This window comes from Loxodonta africana, chromosome 5, assembly GCF_030014295.1.
Source record: "Loxodonta africana isolate mLoxAfr1 chromosome 5, mLoxAfr1.hap2, whole genome shotgun sequence".
NCBI classification, from domain to species: Eukaryota; Metazoa; Chordata; class Mammalia; order Proboscidea; family Elephantidae; genus Loxodonta; species Loxodonta africana.
Genome location: NC_087346.1, coordinates 135,673,417 through 135,696,388, shown reverse-complemented (window position 1 = coordinate 135,696,388; position 22,972 = coordinate 135,673,417). Strand labels below are relative to the sequence as shown.

The 22,972-nt window shown below is 42.7% G+C and overlaps 1 protein-coding gene across 1 annotated transcript in view; it reads right to left on the bottom strand.

Annotated features, from left to right (window-relative positions):
• Positions 1–22,972, bottom strand: part of CCDC149 (coiled-coil domain containing 149) — a 127,418-nt gene that overhangs the window by 20,036 nt on the left and 84,410 nt on the right. The window contains exons 5-10 of the mRNA XM_010591398.3: positions 20,735–20,851; positions 19,553–19,725; positions 18,323–18,395; positions 16,789–16,873; positions 12,743–12,887; positions 4,720–4,796 (exon numbers count right to left, since the gene is read on the bottom strand). Coding sequence (XP_010589700.2) covers positions 4,720–4,796; positions 12,743–12,887; positions 16,789–16,873; positions 18,323–18,395; positions 19,553–19,725; positions 20,735–20,851 — 670 coding nt within the window. The remainder of the gene's footprint in view (positions 1–4,719; positions 4,797–12,742; positions 12,888–16,788; positions 16,874–18,322; positions 18,396–19,552; positions 19,726–20,734; positions 20,852–22,972) is intronic.

Genomic DNA, 22,972 nt, shown 5'->3' with positions numbered 1-22,972 from the left:
TGATAACAAGTCCAAAGTATGTGAAACCAATTCTCACCATCTTTGCTTCTAAGCAGTATTCCGGCTGTACTTCTTCCAAGACATATTTGTTTGTTCTTCCAGCAGTCCATGGTATAGTCAATATTCTTTGCCAACACCATAATTCAAAAGCTTCAATTCTTCTTGATCTTCCTTATTCATTGCCCAGCTTTCACATGCATATGAGGTGATTGAAAATATCACGGCACACTTTAGTCTTCAAGGTGACATCTTTGCTTTTTAACACTTTAAAGAGGTCTTTTACAGCAGATATGTCCAGTGCAATGTGTTGTTTGATTTCTTGACTGCTGCTTCCATGAGTGTTGATTGTGAATACAAATACTTTAAAGTACCAAATACTTTAAAAACACATTTTTCTCCTCAGTCTGATGTCTGGGTGTGGAAACAAAAGAAATAAAATGAAAAGATTAAAGAACCAGGCTCTGCTCTTGCCAGATTATTTGCAGCCTTTGGTGATTCTTTTTAGAGCTTGAACACATCTAGGAAACCTCCCCTCAGAGCCACCCAATGCCGTTCTCCCTACATAGGCCAACAAAGGGCTGAGGAGTGTAGGCTGACAGGCAGGGGACTGGGAGGGTGGGAGACCGTTCTTTCTTGAGGGGCTGGTTTCTTGTCTATAGCCCCATACCTGTTCTGCCTGTTATGTTTCGCCATCTAGATGATTTCTGCATGCAGGCTGTGCCATTTGTTAAACTTGTTTAACTTCTGTCTATCTCCCAGCAAGATGGCATATGTGATGGTTAAGGTTGTGTTGGCTGGGCCATGATTCTCAGTGGTTTGGCAGTTATGTAATGACGTATTCATCCCCACGATGTGCTCTTATGTGATGAGTCAATCAGTTGTAAGGTGAGTTTCCTCAGGGGTGTGGTCTACATCCTATATATATATATATATATGTATATATATATATACACATATACATATATATGGACGTTCTGGGAATGCTTGCTCGCTTGCTCTGGATCCTGCAACTGGCTCATCATCATCTGACCTCTGGTTCTTGAGATTTGAGCCAGTGGCCTGCCATATTGCCTGCCAATCTTGGGATTCATTGGACTCTGCAGCCTGTGAGCCAGCAGTCTGCCATCTACCTGCCAATCTTGGATTCATCAGTGTCCATAGCCTGTGATCCAGTGGCCTGCCGTCTGACCTGCCAACCTTGGGTTTGTCAGCCCCTGCAGCTATGTGAGTCAGGAGACTCCTCCAGCCTGATGCTGGACCCATGGATTTGGGACTTGCCCGCCTCTGCAACCACATGAGCCATTTCATTGAGATAAATCTCTCTCACGCGCTCTCTTTATATATATATATGCTTCACGGGTTTTACTTCTCTTGAAAACCCAGCCTAAGAGAGCATATTTGCCCCAACTCTAGAAAACAACATCAAGACCCATATACTGTTGACTGAGAGAGTGAGGCGAGTAGAAAGGCAGAGTCAAAGAAAAATCATAGCATGTTCAGAATTCAACAGTCATTCTGTTTTATAGTAAAGATGTAAGCCCTTCACCATTGTCATTTAGAATTTCAGAAGAGATTGTTCTGGATTCTGAATTGTCCTTTTCCAATCCCACTGGCTCCTTGAACTAGTCCCAGCTGCACTAACCCTTCCCAGTCCTCTCTTCTCTGAATTGCACTTACCCAGTACAGGTGGAAAACACTGAAATGAAAATCTGAAGGCCTGAGTTCTAATATCAGCCTCTGTGGCCTTAGATATCATCTAACTTTTTGGACCTCTGTTTCCTTACCTAAAATAAGGGGATTAGACCAATCAAGAAAGGAGGAAACTGCTTCCTCTCACATGTCAAATCCGACCAGGAGATGGCTTCCTAGGAAACCAATGTGGAGGACTGCTCTGAAGCCATATCTGACATCAGCAAGGACGAACATTGTGGTTGACTAGCAATGTCTGCCGCTGGCGTGGGCATGGGTGTTATCAAACATACACCAAGTATTTATCATCTCTGAGTGTCTTGCTCTCAACTGTCCTTCCAGGTCTAGCATTTGGTGACTCCTTACCTCATTTTCTCACATGCTAAGGTCTTTGTCACTCATTTATTACTCGATTACATGTCATTTTACATTTTCCTCCCACTGCATCATGCGTACTCATCTTGCTTCCCTAACTGGACCATAGATTCTTGGAGGGGGTGAGGGGCATGTCTGGAATGGCACTTTCACAAAGTCATTGTTCACAAAGTTACCAACACATGAGTTTATCAGGAGGCACTGTGATGGTTAATCTTGTGTCAACCTGGCTAGGCTATGGTGTTTAGCTGTTGGGTCACATACTAGTCTAGATGTTGCTATGAAAGTATCTATACGTGATTAGCATTTAACTTAGTGGACTTAATTAAGCTAAGCAGATAAAAATCTTCCATAAATTGCGTGGACCTCAACTCATCAGACACACACACATACATATACATATACATATGGGTTGTCATGAGTCAGAATCAACTCGATGGCAACAGGTTTGTGTTTTTTTGATATATACCAAAAACAAAACCAGTTGCTCTTGAGTCGATTCTGACTCATGGTGAACCAGTGTGTTACACAGTAGAACTGTGCTCCACAGGGTTTACAATGACTGTAATCTTCACAGGAGCAGGTCACCAGGCCTTTCTTCTGCAGCACTGCTGGGTAGGTTCGCTCTGCCAACCTTTAGATTAGTAAATGAATGCAAACCATTTGAGCCACTCAGGGACCTGATTTGACTCCTACATGGGGGGACAGGGCGGGGGCTGGGGGGAGAGGAGGAGAAAAAGAAAAAACAGAAGAAGAGGAGGAAGAAAAGACCATCTTGCTTCTTGGTCCCCTGTTCAGTAGGTTAAATGGAGACAAGTGAAACAACGAGCAGACAGAAGGGACTAATGTGATTTATACCAGAAGAGGCCCTATCCTCCCTTGCTTTCATCTTGGTTTGAAAATGATCATACGACATGTTGCTTCATCCTAACATCCTTCCTCATTGCACGAGGCGATGCTATTGCCGTTATATAAACTGGGTGAGATCCGGGAATTACCACTCTTTGGCCTGTCCTCCCACGTTGTATCTTTGCGGAGGCCAGAAATCAGAACAAATGTGGCTGCAGCATAAAGCTCATTCAACTGCTTCCCTCAAAGCTGATTTTACCATTTAATATTTGCGTTGTACTAACTGAATTCTCTATTTCACTCGACTATTCTCATCAGAAACGTTCAAGGATACAGAGATAATGCGCTTCTATTTATTTACATGCAGGAATAATGTCAGTGCACTGCTGAAATTAGTCACAAAAACAGAGATTTCAAATAGAACGTACTCCCAAATCCCACGGACACATTGTAGCTCAGGCCTTCATGCAGCAAAAAGAAGGAAAGAGACAATTGTTATTACATAATAGCCATTTGCCAGCTCACCTAGACCCAACAACAGCAGAGTCAGAAAATGCTCAGCATTCATACATTTATTCAACGTCTATGTTTTTATATAGGTTGTAGAAATAAAGCATTGAGAAATTTCACTAAGTCATTCTGACGGGGGTGGGGGGGAACTCCAGTAAAAAACACAGAAATGGCAATCTGACTGCACCAAGGAACGAGAAGTTGGCCTACGTTGAAACTCAGTGCGATAAAAGAAAATCCTTCAAGTGAAGATAAGGTTCTAAATGCATGACAAGGTTCTTGTGTAAAATGGGTCATTCAAATCCCCAGGATGGCACTCGCCACTAATTAGTTCTGTTGGGTCTTTTGACACCAGGTTCAAGGAATCTCTGCTAAAAATTCCAATCTGTGAAACATACTTCAGGCAGCCTAAGGTGGCTATTTAGATTTACATGAAGAAAGCTTGTTGTGGTTGTCCACCTCCCTCTGGCAATTTCCATGTATCATACATTACAGGGAAGCAACCACTCTGATTCAAGGGTAGAGGAGACTGGTTTGTGCAGAAAGGTTAAGTAACTAAAAATACATGTACCACGTTGCTTCCAGGGAAAGAGGAGGTGGTAGAAAATGATAAATATAAGTTTCTGAAAAGTGTATAGACAAAGGGGAAGAGCTGACAGTGGCCTCATGAAAGGGGTATTTTACAAAGACAAACGGGATAAATATAGCTAATTAAAGCGAAACATCAGACTTTTCCCGCACCGTGTCCAACTGAATATCTCCACAGGAAATTCCGATTTTTGAAAATGGGATGGGGGCAGGAAGGAGAAGCCAGTTAGCAGACTTTGTAAGGTACACTGGGGGGTAGGGAGTTGAGTTTGAAAAATTGTTGGTTCTCACATTCATTTTTAGTACCGATGGTTAAAATGAACAAATCTTTTAAGTTTTCATATTCATTTTTAGAACTGATGATTAAATTGAGCAAATCTATAGTATAGAATGGGAAGGAAAAAAAGAAACAATTCACTCTGCTCACAAAAGTTAAGAAAAAAAAGAAGATAAGGACACATACAATGGAAATTTCGGAATTTAGGTTAACAGAACCTCAGAGCTCCACAGACAAAAACTTGAATATTGATTATATTTTCCGATTTTCCCTCCCGAATGATGGTTTCTAAGTAGGAAGCACTTGTAGATTTCTCAGCAACGATTATCTTCAAATAAAAGGACATTGAAAAGGAGGAGTTTTCTGTTGAAATTATGTGAGAGCTGCCTTTATTTAGAAGAGGAAAACAATTTTTATGAAGTTTTGCTTACCCGGAAGACTCCACAAACCAGAAACTTCCAGAGTTCTTAATTTTTTCTCTAGTTCAGCCACTCGATTCCCTAGGATTCTGGGGAGGAGGAGAAAACAATAAGACAGAGGCTGATGAGTGTCCTGTCAGCTCTCAGGGCTGTGAGAAGTCTCCCCGGGAAACTTACTAGTCCCCTCTTGTTGTTGGGTACTGTTGAATTGATTCTGACTCAGCGACCCCATGGGACACAGTAGAAGTGCCCCATAAGGGTTTTTTGGCTGAGATCTTTATGAAAGGAGCCCTGGTGGCAAAATGGTTAAGTGCTCAGCTGCTAACCTTAAGGCTGGTGGTTCGAACCCACCAGCCACTCCACAGGGTAAAAGACCTAGCAAACTGCTTTCGTAAAGATTTCGGCCTAGGACGTCCTACGGGGCAGTTCTATTCTGTCCTATGGGGTCATTATGAGTCCGAATTGACTCAACAGCATACAACAACAATCTCTACCTAAGCAGACTGCTATGTCTTTCACCCACAGAGTCCCTGAGTGGGCTCGAACCACCAACTGTTAGGTTAACAGCTGAGCACTGTTGTGCCACCAGGACTCCTTCATTAGTACCCTAACAGAGAGAAAATGTTTTGAGATTTAAGATACATGCTAAAAAATGGAGCATTTGTATATGTGTGTGCAAATGACACATATACGCTACGGAAAGTACATATAAAAATACAAAGAGAATGATTAAAAAGTATTAAAATGTTGTCATTCAAGTTAGCTCCCCACCCCCCAATAAGTAGTTCCCCTGGGAAGCTAAACAATTATTCCATACCCAAAACGTCTTATGGAAATTCTATTTGGGAATCGCTCACTCTTTTAGATGGCAGTTAATTATGAATACCCTTAGTAGTATCACACCTCTATTCTTGGAGGGTGGGTCTGATTTTTGGAAACAACATCAGGTTGGAACAAAGTAAAGTGGGTGAACAAGCTTGGTAATGTTGCTGTCAGTCAATAAAATACTAAGATCTGGCTTTTTAGACCCAACCTACGTCTTACTACTGTCCGTATCCTTGATATCTAGCACAATGCCTGGTACCTCGTAGATGTTTAATAAACATCTGTGGTTAAATAAATGCTTCTTTTTTGTGTGAACTATAATTATCTATGGAGAGAATTTAAACAGAAAAAAGAGTTTTCAGTAATTGCAGAATCATTAGAATAATTATATTGCTTTGCAAAGTGACCAGTTTGAAAGGTAATACCTACTGTGATATATAAGTTCTGGAATGTGTATTTGAAGAGATGGTACTGTTTACTTGGAAGCCAAGCTTCAGTGTATGTGCATAAACAGACATCAGTGTAGACACACACTGCCCTTTCTTCACTCTACACAAAATTAAATATAGTTGGGAAATGATTTGATATTCATCTAAAACTTCCATCGCTTTCCATTGGCCTGGAAATTGAAAAACCAATCTTTATTTTATTTTGGGAATTTTCTTGGCTGCTGTGCTAAAATGATGCGGAAATAACCTTAATAGCAAAGTTTCAATTCCTTTCTGCGGGAGGAATCAGAACACCAGAATTGTTCTCCTACCTCTCTTTATGTTCCAGAGATAGCTGGGGACATGAATATGTATAAATCTGCACATACACATGGCTTTGGATTCATCCTTATTTTACCTGAATTGACTTGCAGCATCTTAATTGATATTCCCTTTGGGTTCACAGAAAACTCTCTGACGTTACTCTGTGGTTTTCTTCATCAAGATACTTAGAGCTTTTCTTATTGCCTTTTCCTTAAGTCTTAAATTCTGCATAGTCTTGATCAATTCCTTTCAATTTTCACTCCATTTGTTGGGTCTATTCTGCTTTCATGTCCCTGACCCTTCAATAAACATCATTCTTCGTAATCTCACTTTCAGTGTTTTGCTCAGACCTTCTGATCTAAGCTCCCTTTTCCCTTTTCAGCAGTTGATAGATTTTTGATGCAATCACAACAGTGTTCAAGTTGATGCCTGTTTCTTAATGAGATCAGATCATCTGTATGTGGCTAGCCCTGAGAAACAAAGGTAAGGCTTAACCCTTTTGGGTACACTGAGCGATATTGCCAGGGCAACACTGGAAGGCATGGTGAAGAGACATGTGGCTGTATTTTTCTTGATGTTCCTGGATGCCACACTCTTTTCTCCCAGAAATAGACTGAGGTGAATTGGCTGGTCTCCCCAACACATCCGCCATTTTCATCTTTGGCCTGGCTCTTCCAGGCATCTGATGCAGACCTCTAGATGTCCCAGCCTGTCCCGGGTTCCCAGGTGGACTTCTCTTGAATTTCTGCTCTGATACATCACACCTTTTTGCTGTTACCCATGATCTTGAACTTCTAATCTCAATTCACCCTTGGCCAGGGAAGGCAAAAAGCATGGGATAGTTTGGGGCATAGCAGGAGGGGTGACAACAGGCTACCGTGTCGTCGTACGTTAGCTGCCTCCTTCCCAGACCTGGACCAGCAAGGTTATGGGCTTGTTGGGAAGAACTGGCCTCTCTTATTAATGCTTCCTACTAGTTACTTTCACTAGAGTAGAAGACAAACAAACCTCATCTCTTTTTTAGCCATAGCCAGGCCACTGTAACTCTTTGGCAAGAAGTACCTCAAGCAAAATATGAACTAAGATGCCCTCAAAATGTAAAGTCCTTCAAGATGGCTCCTACTGGACCTTCGGGGGAGGGAGACAGCAGAAAACCAGCAGGGGGCACACATGCTTACAGAAAAGTATACCTTTATTCCTAAGTATATAAGGCTCTAACCCCCAAAAAGCTATATTACTATTCCAATTACAAAAGGCTAAAGCATGGTGAATAACAGCAAGCAGATTGAATTACATCCTACTCTTATTCATCACTTCCATTTGTTGTATAATTAGTTATTTTGCATGGCCCCAAATTAAAAAAAAAAAAAAAAAAAACTTGTAGAAAGTATGAGCTTAAGACCTTCTGTGTACTAAAAAGAGCACATTAGGTATTTATGTGCTGACACAAAACAATCACCCAGGTCTATTGTTATGGGGGGAGGCAGAAACTAAGTACAGAACAGTGGGGGGGGCACTTTTTTTTTGGTAAACATTACCATTTGTAAACAAAAGGGGGCGAAGAGATAGACTCTATAAATATATATTAGTATCTATGTATGTATTTCTTTTATGTATGTATAGATAAATGTACTATACATTTGCTTATATACACATCCTTTGGAAGGATACATAAGAAATAAAGAATGGCAGTTTCTTTGGTTTGAATCCACCCAGAGGCATCTTGAAAGAAAGGCCTGGTGATCTACTTCTGAAAGATCATTAAAAAAAAAAGCCATTGAAAACCCTGTGGATGTCAGTTCTCCTCTGAAATACACGGGGTTGCCATGATTCAGGATGGACTCAGCAGCAACTGGTAGTTTTGTCTGGAAGGGGACTGGGTAGCTGAGATATTAGGCTGGCTTAGAGATTTTTTCGCTATTTAACCTCTTAAATTTGAACCATAAGATGGTTCAAAATTATTAAATCATAATTAAAAAGGAAAAGGTCCCATTAAAACAAATAAAACTGGCCAAATGAAAATGTCCGTCTTTCTCAAAAGCGGGAGCAAGCACTTTGACCTCGGGGGTTGGCGTGGTTGCAGTGGGGTATGGTTAGATGCACCTTAGGAAGCCAACCCACCAGAAGAGGCTGGACTGCTCTAGAGGCAGGGTTTCAGGCTGGCAGCCTGTGGGCACTAGCTATGGCAGGCTTCAGGGACTCCCAGCACCTTTCCAGTGGAGGCAGGGGACAAGATCTGAATTGTAATCAAAGAAAATGGATCTGGCAGGTGGGTGTGAGAGCACCCTGGGACTTGGTGGGGAGGTGGGGCTGGGGTCTGAGACGGAAGGCTGGTGGGTGGCCCTTCACGAGGAAGAGGCAATGACCTGGTGAGAAGAAAGCAGATGGGGCAGGTAGGAAAGGCACATTGAAGGGCCAGCACTCAGGAAACAGATGTTGAACTAAGAAACAAATGCATGAAAACCACGGAACTTTACAACCATTTGGATGTGTTAAGGGAATGGGAACAAAATGTTAGAAGATGACTGTGGGCCCAGCGCTCTCCTAAGCACCGGGAGAGAACCGTGACCAAAGGGGACAAACATTTTTGCCGGGACCAGGATAAGCATGTGTGATATGAAGGTTTGCTGACTCTGGGTGATAGGATGACTGACAGAGCCCATTAAACATTCTTCAAAATCATGCTTTTAATGGTTGCATGATATCGCATCCTACAGATTTACTATAATTCCAAGAATTCTTCAATTAATAGACATTTGGGTTATTTCCATTTTTTTCACTTTTATAAATGGATCCACAGTGAACAACCTTCTATATAATCTCATACGTAAGTCATTCTATTTTTCTTTAGGGCAAGTTCCTAGAAGCAGATCATCTGGGTCAAAGGGAACAAATATCTTAAAGTGTCTGAAATGTATTAAGGAACTGATGGTTCAGGCTCTGGACTCTGGTTGAATTTGAGATACTGAAAGGCTATCAGAGGAAACTGCCAACCTAAAGGTGGGGAATGTGTGTCTTCCTCTTGAAGGGGTGCAAGGAAGAGGTCTGAGAAGAGTCTGCAGAGAATGAAAGGCAAGAACAGGGAATAAGGTTCCCAAGGTGAGAAGACAGCTGAGGAGGAAGCTGGGGGTGGCAGGCTGAGGAAAGCAAAGGAAAAAGAGGATGAGATAGTGGAGAAATTGGAGGAATCCAAAAAAGATGAGTTTTAAGATGGAAATGTAGCCAAACAGAGTCAAATACTGTTGAGAGAAGAAAGCAACTTGGAAAAGCAGGGTTTGGGTGTCACTAGCGACCTTCAAGGAGGCCTGCTGGTGCAGTGGTTAAGAGCTAGGCTGCTAACCAAAACGTCAGCAGTTGGAATCCACCAATCGCTCCTTGGAAACCCTATAGGGCTGTTCTACTCTGTTCTGTAGGGTCACTTAGGAGTTGGAATCGACTCAATGACAACAGGTTTGTTTTTTTTTAGTGACCTTCAAAGGAAGATGGAAGTGGAAAACACAAGAACAGGTCTTGGCAAATGTTAAGGCCAAGATTATCATCCCTTCCTGAGCGTGAATCCCCCTGGGTTTGTTAAAATGCAGAATCCTGACCTTCCTTTGTGCAAATCCCCTCAAAATGGCGTTCCTAAACAAGCACCCCCTAGTAATTCAGATACACGTGGCTCCTGGAACACCCTTTGAGGGGGCGGCTGAGGAAGAAGTCGAGGCAGACTCCTTGTTCACAAAGAGTCTAGGTGAATGGGATTCATGGGAAAGAAGCACGGTAGAGGAAAGGCTTTTAAAAGAGGTTCCGAGAGATCTAAGGGGTTTGTGGATGAAGAGGCAGAGCCAGAGAAGAGGCAGTGATGGAAGCAGTGAGTGAAAGAGGAGGTACCAGAGGAGGAAAGACAATGTGGACGGAGAGATCAGTGGCCAGCGTGTTTCCGGAAGACAGGAGGGAACCAGAGGGTGGTCCAGACACTGGTTTCAGAAGAGCAGTGAGTCGAGGGGCTCAGGATGAGTAACCTGTTTTCTCTGTAAAGGCGGAGCTAAGGTCACCTACTGGGAATGGCTTAGGGCTTGAGAAGACCTGAGAAGGTTTGAAACAGCCCCGATGAGGGCTCTGGAGGGCATCAGTGAGGGGAAAGAAGGCTCACAGAGAACACTGAGAGCTGCTGGGGATTCGGCGTGACTAAAACAACCAAGTCCCAGAGTGGTGCAAACAGTTAAGTGCTTGGCTACTAGCCAAAAGCTTGGCGGTTTGAACCCACCCAGGGGTGCCTCAGAAGACAGCCCTTGGTGATCTGCTTCTGAAAGCTCACAGCCTTGAAAACCCTATGGAGCAGTTCTACTCTGCACACAAAGGGTGGCCATGAGTCAGAATCGACTTGACAACAACAGCAACAACAACAAAATCACCCAAGGCAGCGTCTCCACAGTGCATGCCTGTTCTGAGGAGGCTCCAATGTCTTTTTCTTCCCCTGAGAAATAGCTGTGTTTCAGCATCTAGTTGTTTCATTCCTTGGTTAAGATTTCATTTTTGAAGAACTTTTAAAATTTCCTCTGTCAATAAATTACCCTTGTCATCCCTTTGAGATTGCCCGGTCTTCCTTCACCGCTCTCCGCTTTCTTTTATATATATCTTAATTTCTTGTGCGATCTTCCCTTCACTCCTGACTTCTCTTTTTTTCTATTTTGTTTTTATGATACTTTCCATCATTTTCCAGTTGTCTCTCTCTCCATACCTCTGCCTTCTCCAGGCCCCTGGTTCCCTGGTCCCTCCCCTCCTCACTTTAAGCCTAGCTTTTCAGCCCCTGCCCAGCCCATCCACACTTTTATTTTAGTTCAAGGTGTATATATTATAAGCAGGACTGGCTACTTAATTTGCAGGCCCCACTGAAAAATGAAAATGTGGGGCTCCTTGATTAAAAATTATTAAGAATTTCAAGATGATAATAACAGTGCATTATACCACGCGTGGGCCTGTGGGGTAAAGGATCTAGTTTTGCCCTAAGTAAGATGGTATTTGTCCTTGGGTCCGGGATATAACCTTCAGAGTAATCAAGGTGCCTTGGTTTGGAACTTAGAGGCCACACCTGAGAAGTTATGCCGTTGAGTTGGGGCCGGCCAGACCAGAAAAGACTCAACTGGGAGACAGAGGTCAACTAGCCTCAGGAGGCATGATTTAGCCTCTCATGAAGGACTGGCCAATAAAAGGGACCCAAAGAGACAATAGGAGCTAGCAAGTCAGAAGAGCGAGGGTGCTGTGTGGACTCCTGAGCTTGTGACTGGCATCCTGAAGGGATGGGAAACCAGCACTGAATTTGTGACCAGCAGGTCAGTAGGTTGGGGTGTTGTGTGGACTCCCCAAACTTGTGACTGGCATCTACCTATTTGGCTGTCTAAAAGATGGTGTCCTTTCAACTCATGAGCTCTGGCCTAGCTCCAGGTGGCTAGGGTCAGAGAGTGAGTGCCACAGGGTGCCTGGTAACGTGGACAGAGAAAGAGGAATGGGATTAATCTTCACATTTTGGGGGATTGGATTCACTTTGATCCTTACCATGCAGGCCTTTCAGAGCTCGGGCCCCTGTGTGACTGCACAGGTCACACACTCATTAAGCTGGATCTGTTGGGAAGGTGCGTTGCCTTGGGTTATTGTTTACTCATTGTTCTCTGAACACTTCCAGCATTCCTCCTGTCATCTCTAACTGCTGCTTTAACTTGCTTGATTCTACACAACACAGTCAACATGCTGATAAAAAACCCAGTGAGATCTTTGGTTTCAATGATTGTTCATTTTCACCACCTTTTTGGTGATCAGGAAGAGTTCATGAGACTTCCTTTACAGGCCCAGCTGCCTGGAGAAGTTTGTGCTTGGGTGTTTCCTGCAATTCAGAGTCTCTCAAAGTCATGCCGTGAGGTTAAAATGGCACTGAGGAAGCTCCTGCCCTCAGGGGATGTGGAGGAGAAGTGGATTAGGTCACCCAGGCAGTCATACCATCAAAATCTTCCACGGAACACGCATTACTCAGTGCATGGTCAGAGTAAACATTTAATAAATGATAACCAGTATTATTTCTGTGCCTGGCTCCAGCTGATGCCCAAGATGCTGCCATAATGCAGAGACACAGCTCTAATTTAATAATTTCCTTCCAGATTCGAGGGGTCTCAACTCCTTCCTGGACTCTCTGAGTAGTGCAAATGGTTAACGCACTCAGCTACTAACAGGGAGGATGGAAGTTCGAGTCTACCCAGCAGTGCCTTGGAAGAAAGGCCTGGTGATCTACTTCCAAAAAAATCAGCCATTGAAAATCCTACGTAGCACAGTTCTGCTCTGACACACACAGGGTCTCCATGAGTCAGAGTTGACTCGATGGCAACTGGTTTTATAACCCCTTCCCTTAACGTCTGTATTTCCACCTGGTTGTGATTCATTTCTGGTATCCTCGTCACCCCCCAACCCAAGGGTCCACCACCTACTTGTTGGTTTGCCTCTGGTGCTGGATGACCATGTTTTTCTCGTGGATTGTCTCCAGCAGGGCTGTAGCCAGAGATTTCAGGTCAGAAATGGACTGCGGAGTAGCTGGGAGACTGCACCCGTGGTCCTCAGATAACAAATCCTGAACTGGGTAGGACATACAATTTACAGCTCAGTCTTAAATTCTTCTGGAGTGCAAACCAATGCCAATTCCTCCTGAATAATGATAGGTTCCCAGTTTCTCAACGCTACTATATCGTATCCACAATCAACTTCAAGCATCAAAATTAGAATAAAATTAAATTCAGTGTGCGGCTTAAACAAAAAGGAATACGTTTTCATGGGTTTGTATCAACACTGTTTTTAAAGGATAACAGTCTTTTCCATGTGTGATGTATTTTACACTTTCAAACTAACTCATTTGAGATTAAAAAAAAAAAAAACCTGGGAAGTATTATTTATTCCTATTTCATGTACAGGAAACTGAAGCACAGATGGGTTAAAAACATCCCCTGAAGGTCACCCAAACCCAGTGCCATCGAGTCAATTCTTACTCATAGCGACCCTATAGGACAGAGTAGAACTGCCCCATAGAATTTCCAAGGAGTGCCTGGCGGATTCGAACTGCCGACCCTTTGGTTAGCAGCCGTAGCACTTAACCACTGTGCCACCAGGGTTTCCACTGAAGGTCACACAACCATGCAAATGACAATGACTCTGATGTGAGCTCTTTGCTTTATATCAGAATTTCCCATGGCGTGGTACCCCTGGTGACTAAAGGAGATTATACAAAACACAAACTGTGTTTTATATTTTAATAGATAGCTTATTTATTGAAAGTATTTTAGAAACAATTTTAAAAGCCACAGCACACCAGTGATTTCACAGATAATACTGTTTAGGATGAAGCCAAGTAGCATGTATCACTTTAAAATCAATTTTAAGAAAAATATTAAGTAAATAATATTATAAGTGGTACAAGGATATGGCAAAACATTATGTCGTAGACTGCAAATGTCTAAATATTGGGAAATGGTATTTTACACAAAGATTAGCTGTTCCTGGATGCTTGTGATTCCACAAACTGCCAAATCACATCCACGGCCAAGTTCAAAACTGAAGCCAAGCAACATACACAGCTCAGTGTAATGGAAGGATTCAGGCCCCTGCAAAGGGGCCCGTTACCTCTGCCCTGGACGAGGCTGTTTACAAATCTCCTAGTCATCTATGGATGGCTCTGATAGACAGAAAATTCTTTTATCTTTTTTCCAGTTTTGAAAGTGTTTACTTAAAAAAAAAAACTTCTGATTGGTCTCCATCCCACTTATATACATTTGAAGGAACAGTCCGTTAAATAAGGAATTCCCATTTTTGAAGAAAAAATGTTTTATCATGTATCTAAAATCAAAAACCAAACCCATTGCTATCAAGTCGATACCAACTCATGGCAACACCACGTGTTACAGAGTAGACCTGCTCCATAGACTTTTCTGGGCTGTAATCTTTACAGAAGCAGACCATCAGCTTCTTCTTCCATGAAGCCACTGGGTGGGTTCGAACCTCCAACCTTTAGGTCAGCAGATGATCACAAACCACTGGTGCCAGCCAGGGGTCTTATTTGTATATCTACTTATACACATATAGGAAATAATGTTCGAAGTTATATACTGAGAGGTTTACATTGTTGGTCTACCTGGTAGGAGTACAAGTGATAATCACATTTGATATTATGTCTTAGTTTGTTGTTGTTAGGTTCTGTTGAGTCAATTTTGACTCACCGTGACCCCATGCAACAGAGTAGAACCGCCCCACAGAATTTCCTCAGTTGTTATCCTTACAGGAACAGATCACCAAATCTTTCTCCCGTGGACCCACTGGGTGGGTTCAAACCACCAACCTTTCAGTTTGCAGCTGAGTGCTTAACCATGGTGCCACCAGGGCTCCTTATCTCTTAGTTTATCTATCATTTATTCCTTTCCGTCAGTCAGGTGTGGTATGATGAGCTTAGAATACAGCAGGATTATCACCTCCTTCATCCAGATATCCTACTTCTATTCATGTAATGTAAAATTTTATTCAATTCTTTGGCAACAAAACATGACTCTACAATTTTTTCATATGTGATGCTGCTAAAACCCTGCTGCCCCATTTATGTCTTGCTGGCTTCAAAACTCCTTCAGTTGCCCTCAGAAGCCACCAGCCCCTTCCACAGCATGCGCCCAGTCTGTGTGTGGGTCACGCAGACACTCCTACATGTGCTTCCTTTCTGATTCTGAATATCTGTTCTTCAACTCTGGTTTGAGCTTTTTATTTTTTTATGTATTCTCTACCCTACTCCCATTACAAAAGTAAAGCATATATTTAGAAAGAGTAAATAAAATAAGAGATAATATAAAAAGATAAAAATCACTGGTACTCCTACCAGACAGGCAAAAAGAAACAGCGTAAACCCCTCTCATCTTTAAGGATTCCCTGGGTGGTGCACACAGTTAAGCACTTGCCTACTAGCCAAAAGGTTGGCGGTTCAAACCCACTTAGAGGCAGCTCAGGAGACAGGCCTGGCAATCTGCTCCCAAAAGGACACAGCCTTGAAAACCCTATGGAGCAGTTCTACTCTGCAATACATGGGGTTGCCATGAGTCAGAGTCAACCCAAAGGTCTGGCTTCTTTTTTTTAAATATATATCTTTGAATATTACTCCTTATATGTAGACATACAAATACAGTATTTTTTCTTCAAAAAAAAAATGGGAAAAAGCCCTGCTTTTTTCTCTTACCAATATTCATCACCAAATATCCCCTAAAATATAAAATTTAATGGCTGCTTTCACAGTTCACGTGTATTTATGCATAATCTAATTACCATAGGACATTTATGTTGTTCCCAACTATTTCTGTTAGAACTAAAACATAAAGAACTTTCTTACAGTAAAATGTTTGCATATGTTTGAATTATATCTTGGTGGTTCAAAAGGGATCCACTTAAAGCTTTTCATGAAATGTTGCCAATTATTTACTGAAGGGTTGGGTCAGATTTACAGTTCTTCCACCAGCTGGCATTCCCCATGTGAACAACGATAACACTGGATATCAACACTCAAAAATGGTTTGTTAAGTTTGTACCCGGAACTGAACTTAAATGGGCTGCTTCACATTTTTTTTTTTTATAGAGTACTGTAGTTTTCTTTTAGAAAACAATTCTAGGGTGTTCTTTTCTAGTTGAATAGAAAAAAGAAGGTGTTTGGAAAAGTGCCTTGGTTGCTAGGTAGGCTGGAGACTCAGTGCTCTTTTTTCAGCCACTCTAGCTCTGATTAAGACTGGCACATGACGGTCGCTGGTCCGCACTGCCAACAACCAAAAAGTGGGCCAGGTGAGCATGTTCAACTTGAGGGTTATGTTTAGAACTGAACTCCAAACACTAAGTGTCAAAACCAAGCTTTCTCTTGTTTATTCCCCTGGACTCCTCCTGGAAGATCATTACTTCTCATTGGAATCGGCAAGAAGGAGGAACACAATTGCAATCAATAAAAGCTTCTTTGAGAAAAGGCACATGTTCCGTGACAAAATGATTTCAGCAGCTCTGGGATTTTTCTATTCTGATCTCAGAGGCCAGCAGAAGGACAAAGTCAATGAGGTGAAACCCGTCCTTGGAGATGCTAAACTGGTGATTAGAGAAGGGAAGCCATTCTTGAAAGGACAGCACAGTGTAGGGACAAAATATCCAAATGGTGTCCAGTCATTAAAAGCTCTCTAATGGAGCAGTTCTCAAAGTGGGGTCCTAGAACCAGCATCACCTGGGAATGTTTTTTTTAGAAATACATGTTCCCAGGTCCCACCTCAGGCCTACTGAGTCAGAAAATCTGGGGTGGGGCCCAGTCATCTGTGTTTTAACAAGCCTTTCAGGCAATTCTGATGCGGGCTGGAGTTTGGGAACCATTGCTCTCAGAACCACTTTGATTCCCAATCGCAAAACAAGATGGCGTCCGTGGGGATGCACAGCTCTAGCATTCTCTGCCCTAAGCAGTCCCTCCCGAAGAAAAAAATCCTACCTTGCTTTGCAGACAAGACGCCAGTCAGTGCACTGCTGTTGGATTTACCCTGGCCCTTTGAGTTTTTCCGTCTCTCGAGAGCATTCTGGGAGAAAATAAAACCTTTGTCAGGATATCCAATAATGGAAAAATATCTAGTTACAATAGGTGCATCTTCCCGCCTACCACACAAAAACCCCTTGCAAACTCCAAATGCTGGCCCCAAAATTTAGAATTCTGAATCCCTAAGTTATGATTATACCAATGATCATGAAGATAGCACAGGACTGGGCAACGTTTGTACATAAGGTCACCATGAGTTAGAGCTGACTCAATGGCAACTAACAATAACAAGTTATCATTGACTTTATGGTCCCAGTAAAGAGTTAAAAAAAAAAAAAAGTTGGTGGTCAGCAGAATGACAGCAATCCCAGCCTGTATACAAAAGGCACTCAATGAATATTTGTATGAAACCACTAATTATGGAAACCTCTTCCATATAGACCTGAGACGGAAAAAAGGTTTACTCTCATGTGCCAGTGCCAACTGATGGCTAGTGGTATTTGGAAAGGTTCTGTGGCTGGATAGCAAAGACAGCCATGATTGATTAGTGATGTCTGCCTGGGACACAAGATTAAGAAAGTGCATATGAGCCACCTACTTGTCAACCCTAGACCAGACTCTTACGTTAAACTGATAGGTAGTAAATGGCCACATAATAAAACTGAATAAATGTTAAATGAATGTATACACACATCTTTAAAAATTATGTATTAATTATACAACTTTAAAAGCTGTAACCTTCTTTGGCTACATGAGCGTGTAAAGGATTGGTAAAAACAAAAATGTGGCCCCCCCCACAAAACAGAAAGGAAGAATAGCATGGAGACTTCTGAGAAAAAAAAAGCTACGGAAATGAGAATACTCTTCCAAGCATCTAGACTGCTGCAAAACTTCACCCTCAAGAAGAGAAATCAATCTATTTTCAAAGCAGAGAAACCCAGGAGATTTTTCTAATTATAACACTTATAACCAACATCTGCAGAAATAGATATTATCAAACTAATGGTGCTGGAATTAGACTAAATAACAGTGTGGAGAATTTAAACATTCTGTCCTTTCAGTGTGACGTGAACATTATCATTTAGATTGTGATTTCCCAATCTCTATCTTCATCTCTCTGAAACCGTTTCCTTATGGATGGTCATGGGAAAAATAGCATCTGATGGCTGGCCGTTTTATAGAAAAAGTAGGTAAGAAACCAAATTTCATATGAACCGAAGCTGTGAAGTGGACAAGCACAAATTCTGGTGCCCTCGGTGGGTGTTATTTGGATCACAGCCACAGAAGGAGCGCTTGGAAAAGGCCGTTTGGGTTTTATGAGTTGTTTCGAGTTTAATTTTCACTGGTTACGGCAGTTATGGCTCTTATTGGGCTCTACCTGGGAGGACAAGCAAGCTGGGAAATATCTTTGGCACATAAAGGAGAATGAAGATAGAATGACATTTAGATGCACGACAGTGACTCATCATCATTGTCCTCAGGATTTTGCTACCTTGTATTTGGCAATGTTAGATTTCAGGAGGTTGACCTCTTCGTGCAGCTGCTTTAATCTCTCTTGAAGGTACCTAGAAAAGAATATAGACAACCAGGAAGTGTTTGAAGGAGCCCTAGTGGAGCAACAGTTAAGCATTCGACTGCTAATCCAAAGGTTGGCAGTTTGAACCCACTCAGAGGCTCCACGGGAAAAAGGTCTGGCGATCTGCTTTCGTAAAGATTACAGTCTAGAAAACCCTACAGGGCAGTTCTATGCTGTCACGTGGGGTTGCTGTGAGTTGAAATCCACTCAATGGCAGTCAACAACGATAGGAAGTATTTGAAGGCAAAATAAAACCATGCACTCAAATATAAAAGGGAGGAAAAGAAAACCACATGCCAGAAGCGCCATCTTTTAGATATAATGCTTCGTCTCTCACTACTGAAATGACGAAGGGAAAAAAATGCATCTTTGTGACCTCTGCTCACATGGATGTGATCAAGGTCAAACATGCCCAAATCACAGAAACTCCACTTTAAAACCACCCTCTGCAGAGATCCCCGAAGGGACGGCAGCACAGTTTTCACATAATTCTCATTAAGATGATTCCACTGGGAAGTAAAGCAGCAAGAGGCGACACCAGTCACAACATTAAGTCAGACGCACACACACACTAAAATTTGCCTTGGGGAAATGAAATAGCTAAGGGAATTTCTCAATTTCTTTTCTTATTCCTTTCCCTTTCCTTGACAGCAATACAAGCAGCTTCCACAGGTTCCTTACCCTTGTCACCCCATCAGGGAGGGCAGGGGGGAGCGGGATGGGGTATGTGTGTGTAGGCAGGTAGATGCATGAGGCTTCTTCACAACTAATAACCAGTTACCAGCTGCCATCGAGTCGACTCTAACTTATGGCAACCCCACGTGTGTCCCAGTAGAACTGTGCTCCATAGGGTTCTCAATGCCTGATGCTTTCAGAAGTAGATCACTAGGCCTTGCTTCTGAGATACCTCTGGGTGGACTTGAACCTCCAACCTTTTAGTTAGCAGCTGAGCACTTAACCATTTGTACCACTCAGGTACTCACAACTAGTATGTGACGTTAGTATCATCGTTTGGGAGGTTGGCACTTTCCTTTCACTCTAAGGCAATTTTCTCAAATGTAAATAGGGTTGCAAAGAACTCCCAGCCCTCAGGCCTGTGGAGTGCCGGCAGCTCATCCAAGCGCAGGCCTGGAACTGGCCACTTGCCTGTTCTCCATGCACAGGGCATCCACGTCAATGATGCGGTTCTCATGCCCACCCAGGATATGGTTTAGCTCCTGGTTTAGCCTCTCCACTTTGTCCTGGTAGGAAGCCCGTTCTTCTTTAACATCCTGAAGCTCATCCACACAGGCCTGCAGGTCGTGCTCCAAAGACTCGATCTGAAACCCAAGGAGGTACCCTCACTCAAGAGTCTTCAGACACCAGCTTCACGGCCAGAGATGGAGCCTTCCGCTTGGCTGACCGACGTTGAGAGAGCTTATTAATATCACCTGCGTGCTATAAAACCATAAATGCCACACCGGAATGAGATAAAAAGCTAAAACCAAGGGGACAACTGCCTGCCAGACACTTACGATATCAAAGATACCTTGGAGATGTGTGAAAAGATGTGTAGCAGCGTAGAAATCAAAACTGAACCCTTACTACCAGTTAAACCAGTTGCTATCGAGTTTATTCCCATTCATGGCAACCCCATGTGTGTCAGAGTAGAACTGTGCTCCTCCACAGGGTTACCAGTGGCTGATTTTTTTCAGGTAGGCCACCAGGTCTTTCTTTCAAGGTGCCTTTGAGTCGACTCAAGTCTCCAACCTCCTGGTTAGCACCAAGCGTGTTAACCACTTCCATCACCCAGAGGCTCCTTACAGCTTGCCCTAAAGCCAAAGACAGGCAGAGGGCAATTCCAGACACTGGGGATGGCGGCTTACAAATACATATTTCCAGCAAATCTACTCTAGACCCGGGAATCTTGTTCTGCTCTTCAAAACCAATTAGTAAGAAGAGAAAATGAAGTCTAGGCTCTCCTAGCCATTCCCTAACTAGGGCTTGGTAACCGCTGAGATTTTGCTTAAGAAGCATCGCTCAGCATTTTAGTGGAAACTTGCAAATTAAGGCCCGTTTGTTACCTTTTGTTCCTTCCCTTTCTACCCTGATATGGGGGGCAATTTCTAGTTGTGTTCGGAAGAGTGGCACCCTAAGTCTAAGGGAGAAGACCTGCTGGATGCATGAAATACTCTGCTTGGGAACCTAGCAGAGTGCCAAAGAAGTAGAAGCATTCAGTCTATATCCTTTTTCCTCCTCTGACCAAACATGAGGCACCTAATGCTTCCCAAGATACAAGGGGCCGGCTGTGCAAATGCTCTCCCGCTTTTAATAGCTGTGAGTGGTGACCTGCTCCTTAGCTCTTTCCAGCTGCTGAACCAGGTCTTCGCGCTCGTGGGCTGCAAAGTGGCGCACGCCGATTTCTTCATCTCCTAACCTCTGTTTGGCAATGGTCATCCTCAAGAGCTGCAGTTGCCATTAGCAGAAAAAGAATAAAATAAAAAAGAGAGGGAGAAAGTTAAATGAAAGACTCAAATAAAACCCCCAAGGACTCTAGATACCTTTAGGAAGACTCTCTCAAGAAATACTGGGAAAGACACAAAGCAAATATCATGGATTTCAAAATACATATATTTTGAAATATAGTGTATTTTATACACACACGCACATACACACATACATACCAGGTGTAAGGCTAACAGGAATACAGGCCTAGGAATTGGAAGGTGAATGTTCTGTGCAGGTAGCAACGCCATTGTGAGGGACAGAAACAAACTCTGGGTCTTGTTTAAACTTAGCCAAGATTAAAAAATGATACTGAGAAGGATCTGTTGAGATGGGCACTCTTCCACAACTTGGCTGGGGTGGAAAGAAGCATATCCCCCTTAACAATTAAGCTATGTTACCCAGAAGAAAGGCCTGGCAATCTACTTCTGAAAAATGAGCCACAAAAACCTATGGAGCACACTTCTGCTCTGACGCACATAGTGTCACCATGAATGGGAGTCGACTTGATGGCAACTGGCGTGGTTATCAAGAGCCTTAAAAATGTCCTTACCCAATGAGCCAGTAACTCTACGTCTGACAATCTGGACTAAGAACAATCTTAAACATGGACTAGCTTTAGGAGGAAAAAAATTAGACTGCACCATTATTGATAGTAAGAGTAAAAAAAAACTGGAGACAATGTCCAACAATAGTGGAATGGTTAGCAAACTATAGTGCAGTCAGTTGATGGGCTAGTTCGCAGACATTTGAAATGAAGGTTGTGAGAACTACGTAACACAATGGAATGTGGGAAGTGTTAAAAAAAAATACTAGTTTTTATATTGGGTTGTGATTAAAACTATACCTAATAACATGCATAGAAGAAAAAAATTACCAAATACACCAAAAATGTTAAAAGGTATATGTTTAGGTGGTGGTGAGATGATGTACGCTATTTGTTCTTTTCTTTGTTTTTAACTTTTAAAATTGGTGGGCATGACTTTTATAATACATTTTTTTGCTTATGTTTTAAGATCCCTAGAAATAAAATTGCAGTCTTCAAAAATGTAATTTTCCAAAGGATCCTTGCAGAACCCATACCAAAAAAAAAAAAAGAACCAGTTGCCACCAAGTTGATTCTGAGTCAAGGGAGCCCAGTGTGTACAGAGTAGAGCTGCTCCATAGGGTTTTCAATGGCTGGATCTTTTGGATCCACAATCAACAGCCATGGAAGCAGCAGTCAAGAAATCAAAACACACATTGCATTGGGCAAATCTGCTGCAAAGGACCTCTTCAAAGTGTTGAAGAACAAAGATGTTACCTTGAAGACTAAGGTGCGCCTGACCCAAGCTATGGTATTTTCAATCACATCATATGCATGTGAAAACTGGACAATGAATGAGGAAGACAGAAGAAGAGCTGACGCCTTCGAATTGTGGTGTTGGCAAAGAATATTGAATATACCATGGACTGCCAAAAGAATGAACAAATCTGTCTTAGAAGATGTACAACCAGAATGCTCCTTAGAGGCAACGATGGCGAGCCTGCGTCTTACACACTTTGGACATGTTGTCAGGAGGGATCAGTCCCTGCAGAAGGACATCATGCTTGGCAGAGTACAGGGTCAGTGGAAAAGAGGAAGACCCTCAACGAGGTGGATTGACACAGTGGCTGCAATGATGAGCTCAAGCATAACAACAATTGTAAGGATGGTGCAGGACCAGGCAGTGTTTCATTCTGTTGTGCATGGGGTCGCTATGAGTCGGAACCGACTCGATGGCACCTAACAACAACATGATCTTTTGGAAGTAGATTGCTAGCTCTTTCTTCTGAAGTATCTCTGGGTGGATTCAAACTGCCAACTTTTTGGTTAATAGACAAGCACTTAACTATATGGGCTCCACAGGGACTCCTTGCAGAACCCACAGCTTCCCCAAACTCCTGGGCTAAGCCCCAATGGGGGCCCCAAGCCTTTTAGGCAGGGCTGGGGTGGGAAGTGAGAGGCCCCAGGAAGATCCAATGGCCCCAGAGCATTTCTCCTACCTGTCTAACATAGTTCCAAGTAGCTCACCACTGAAGACTGACTTTCTAAAGTTCCCA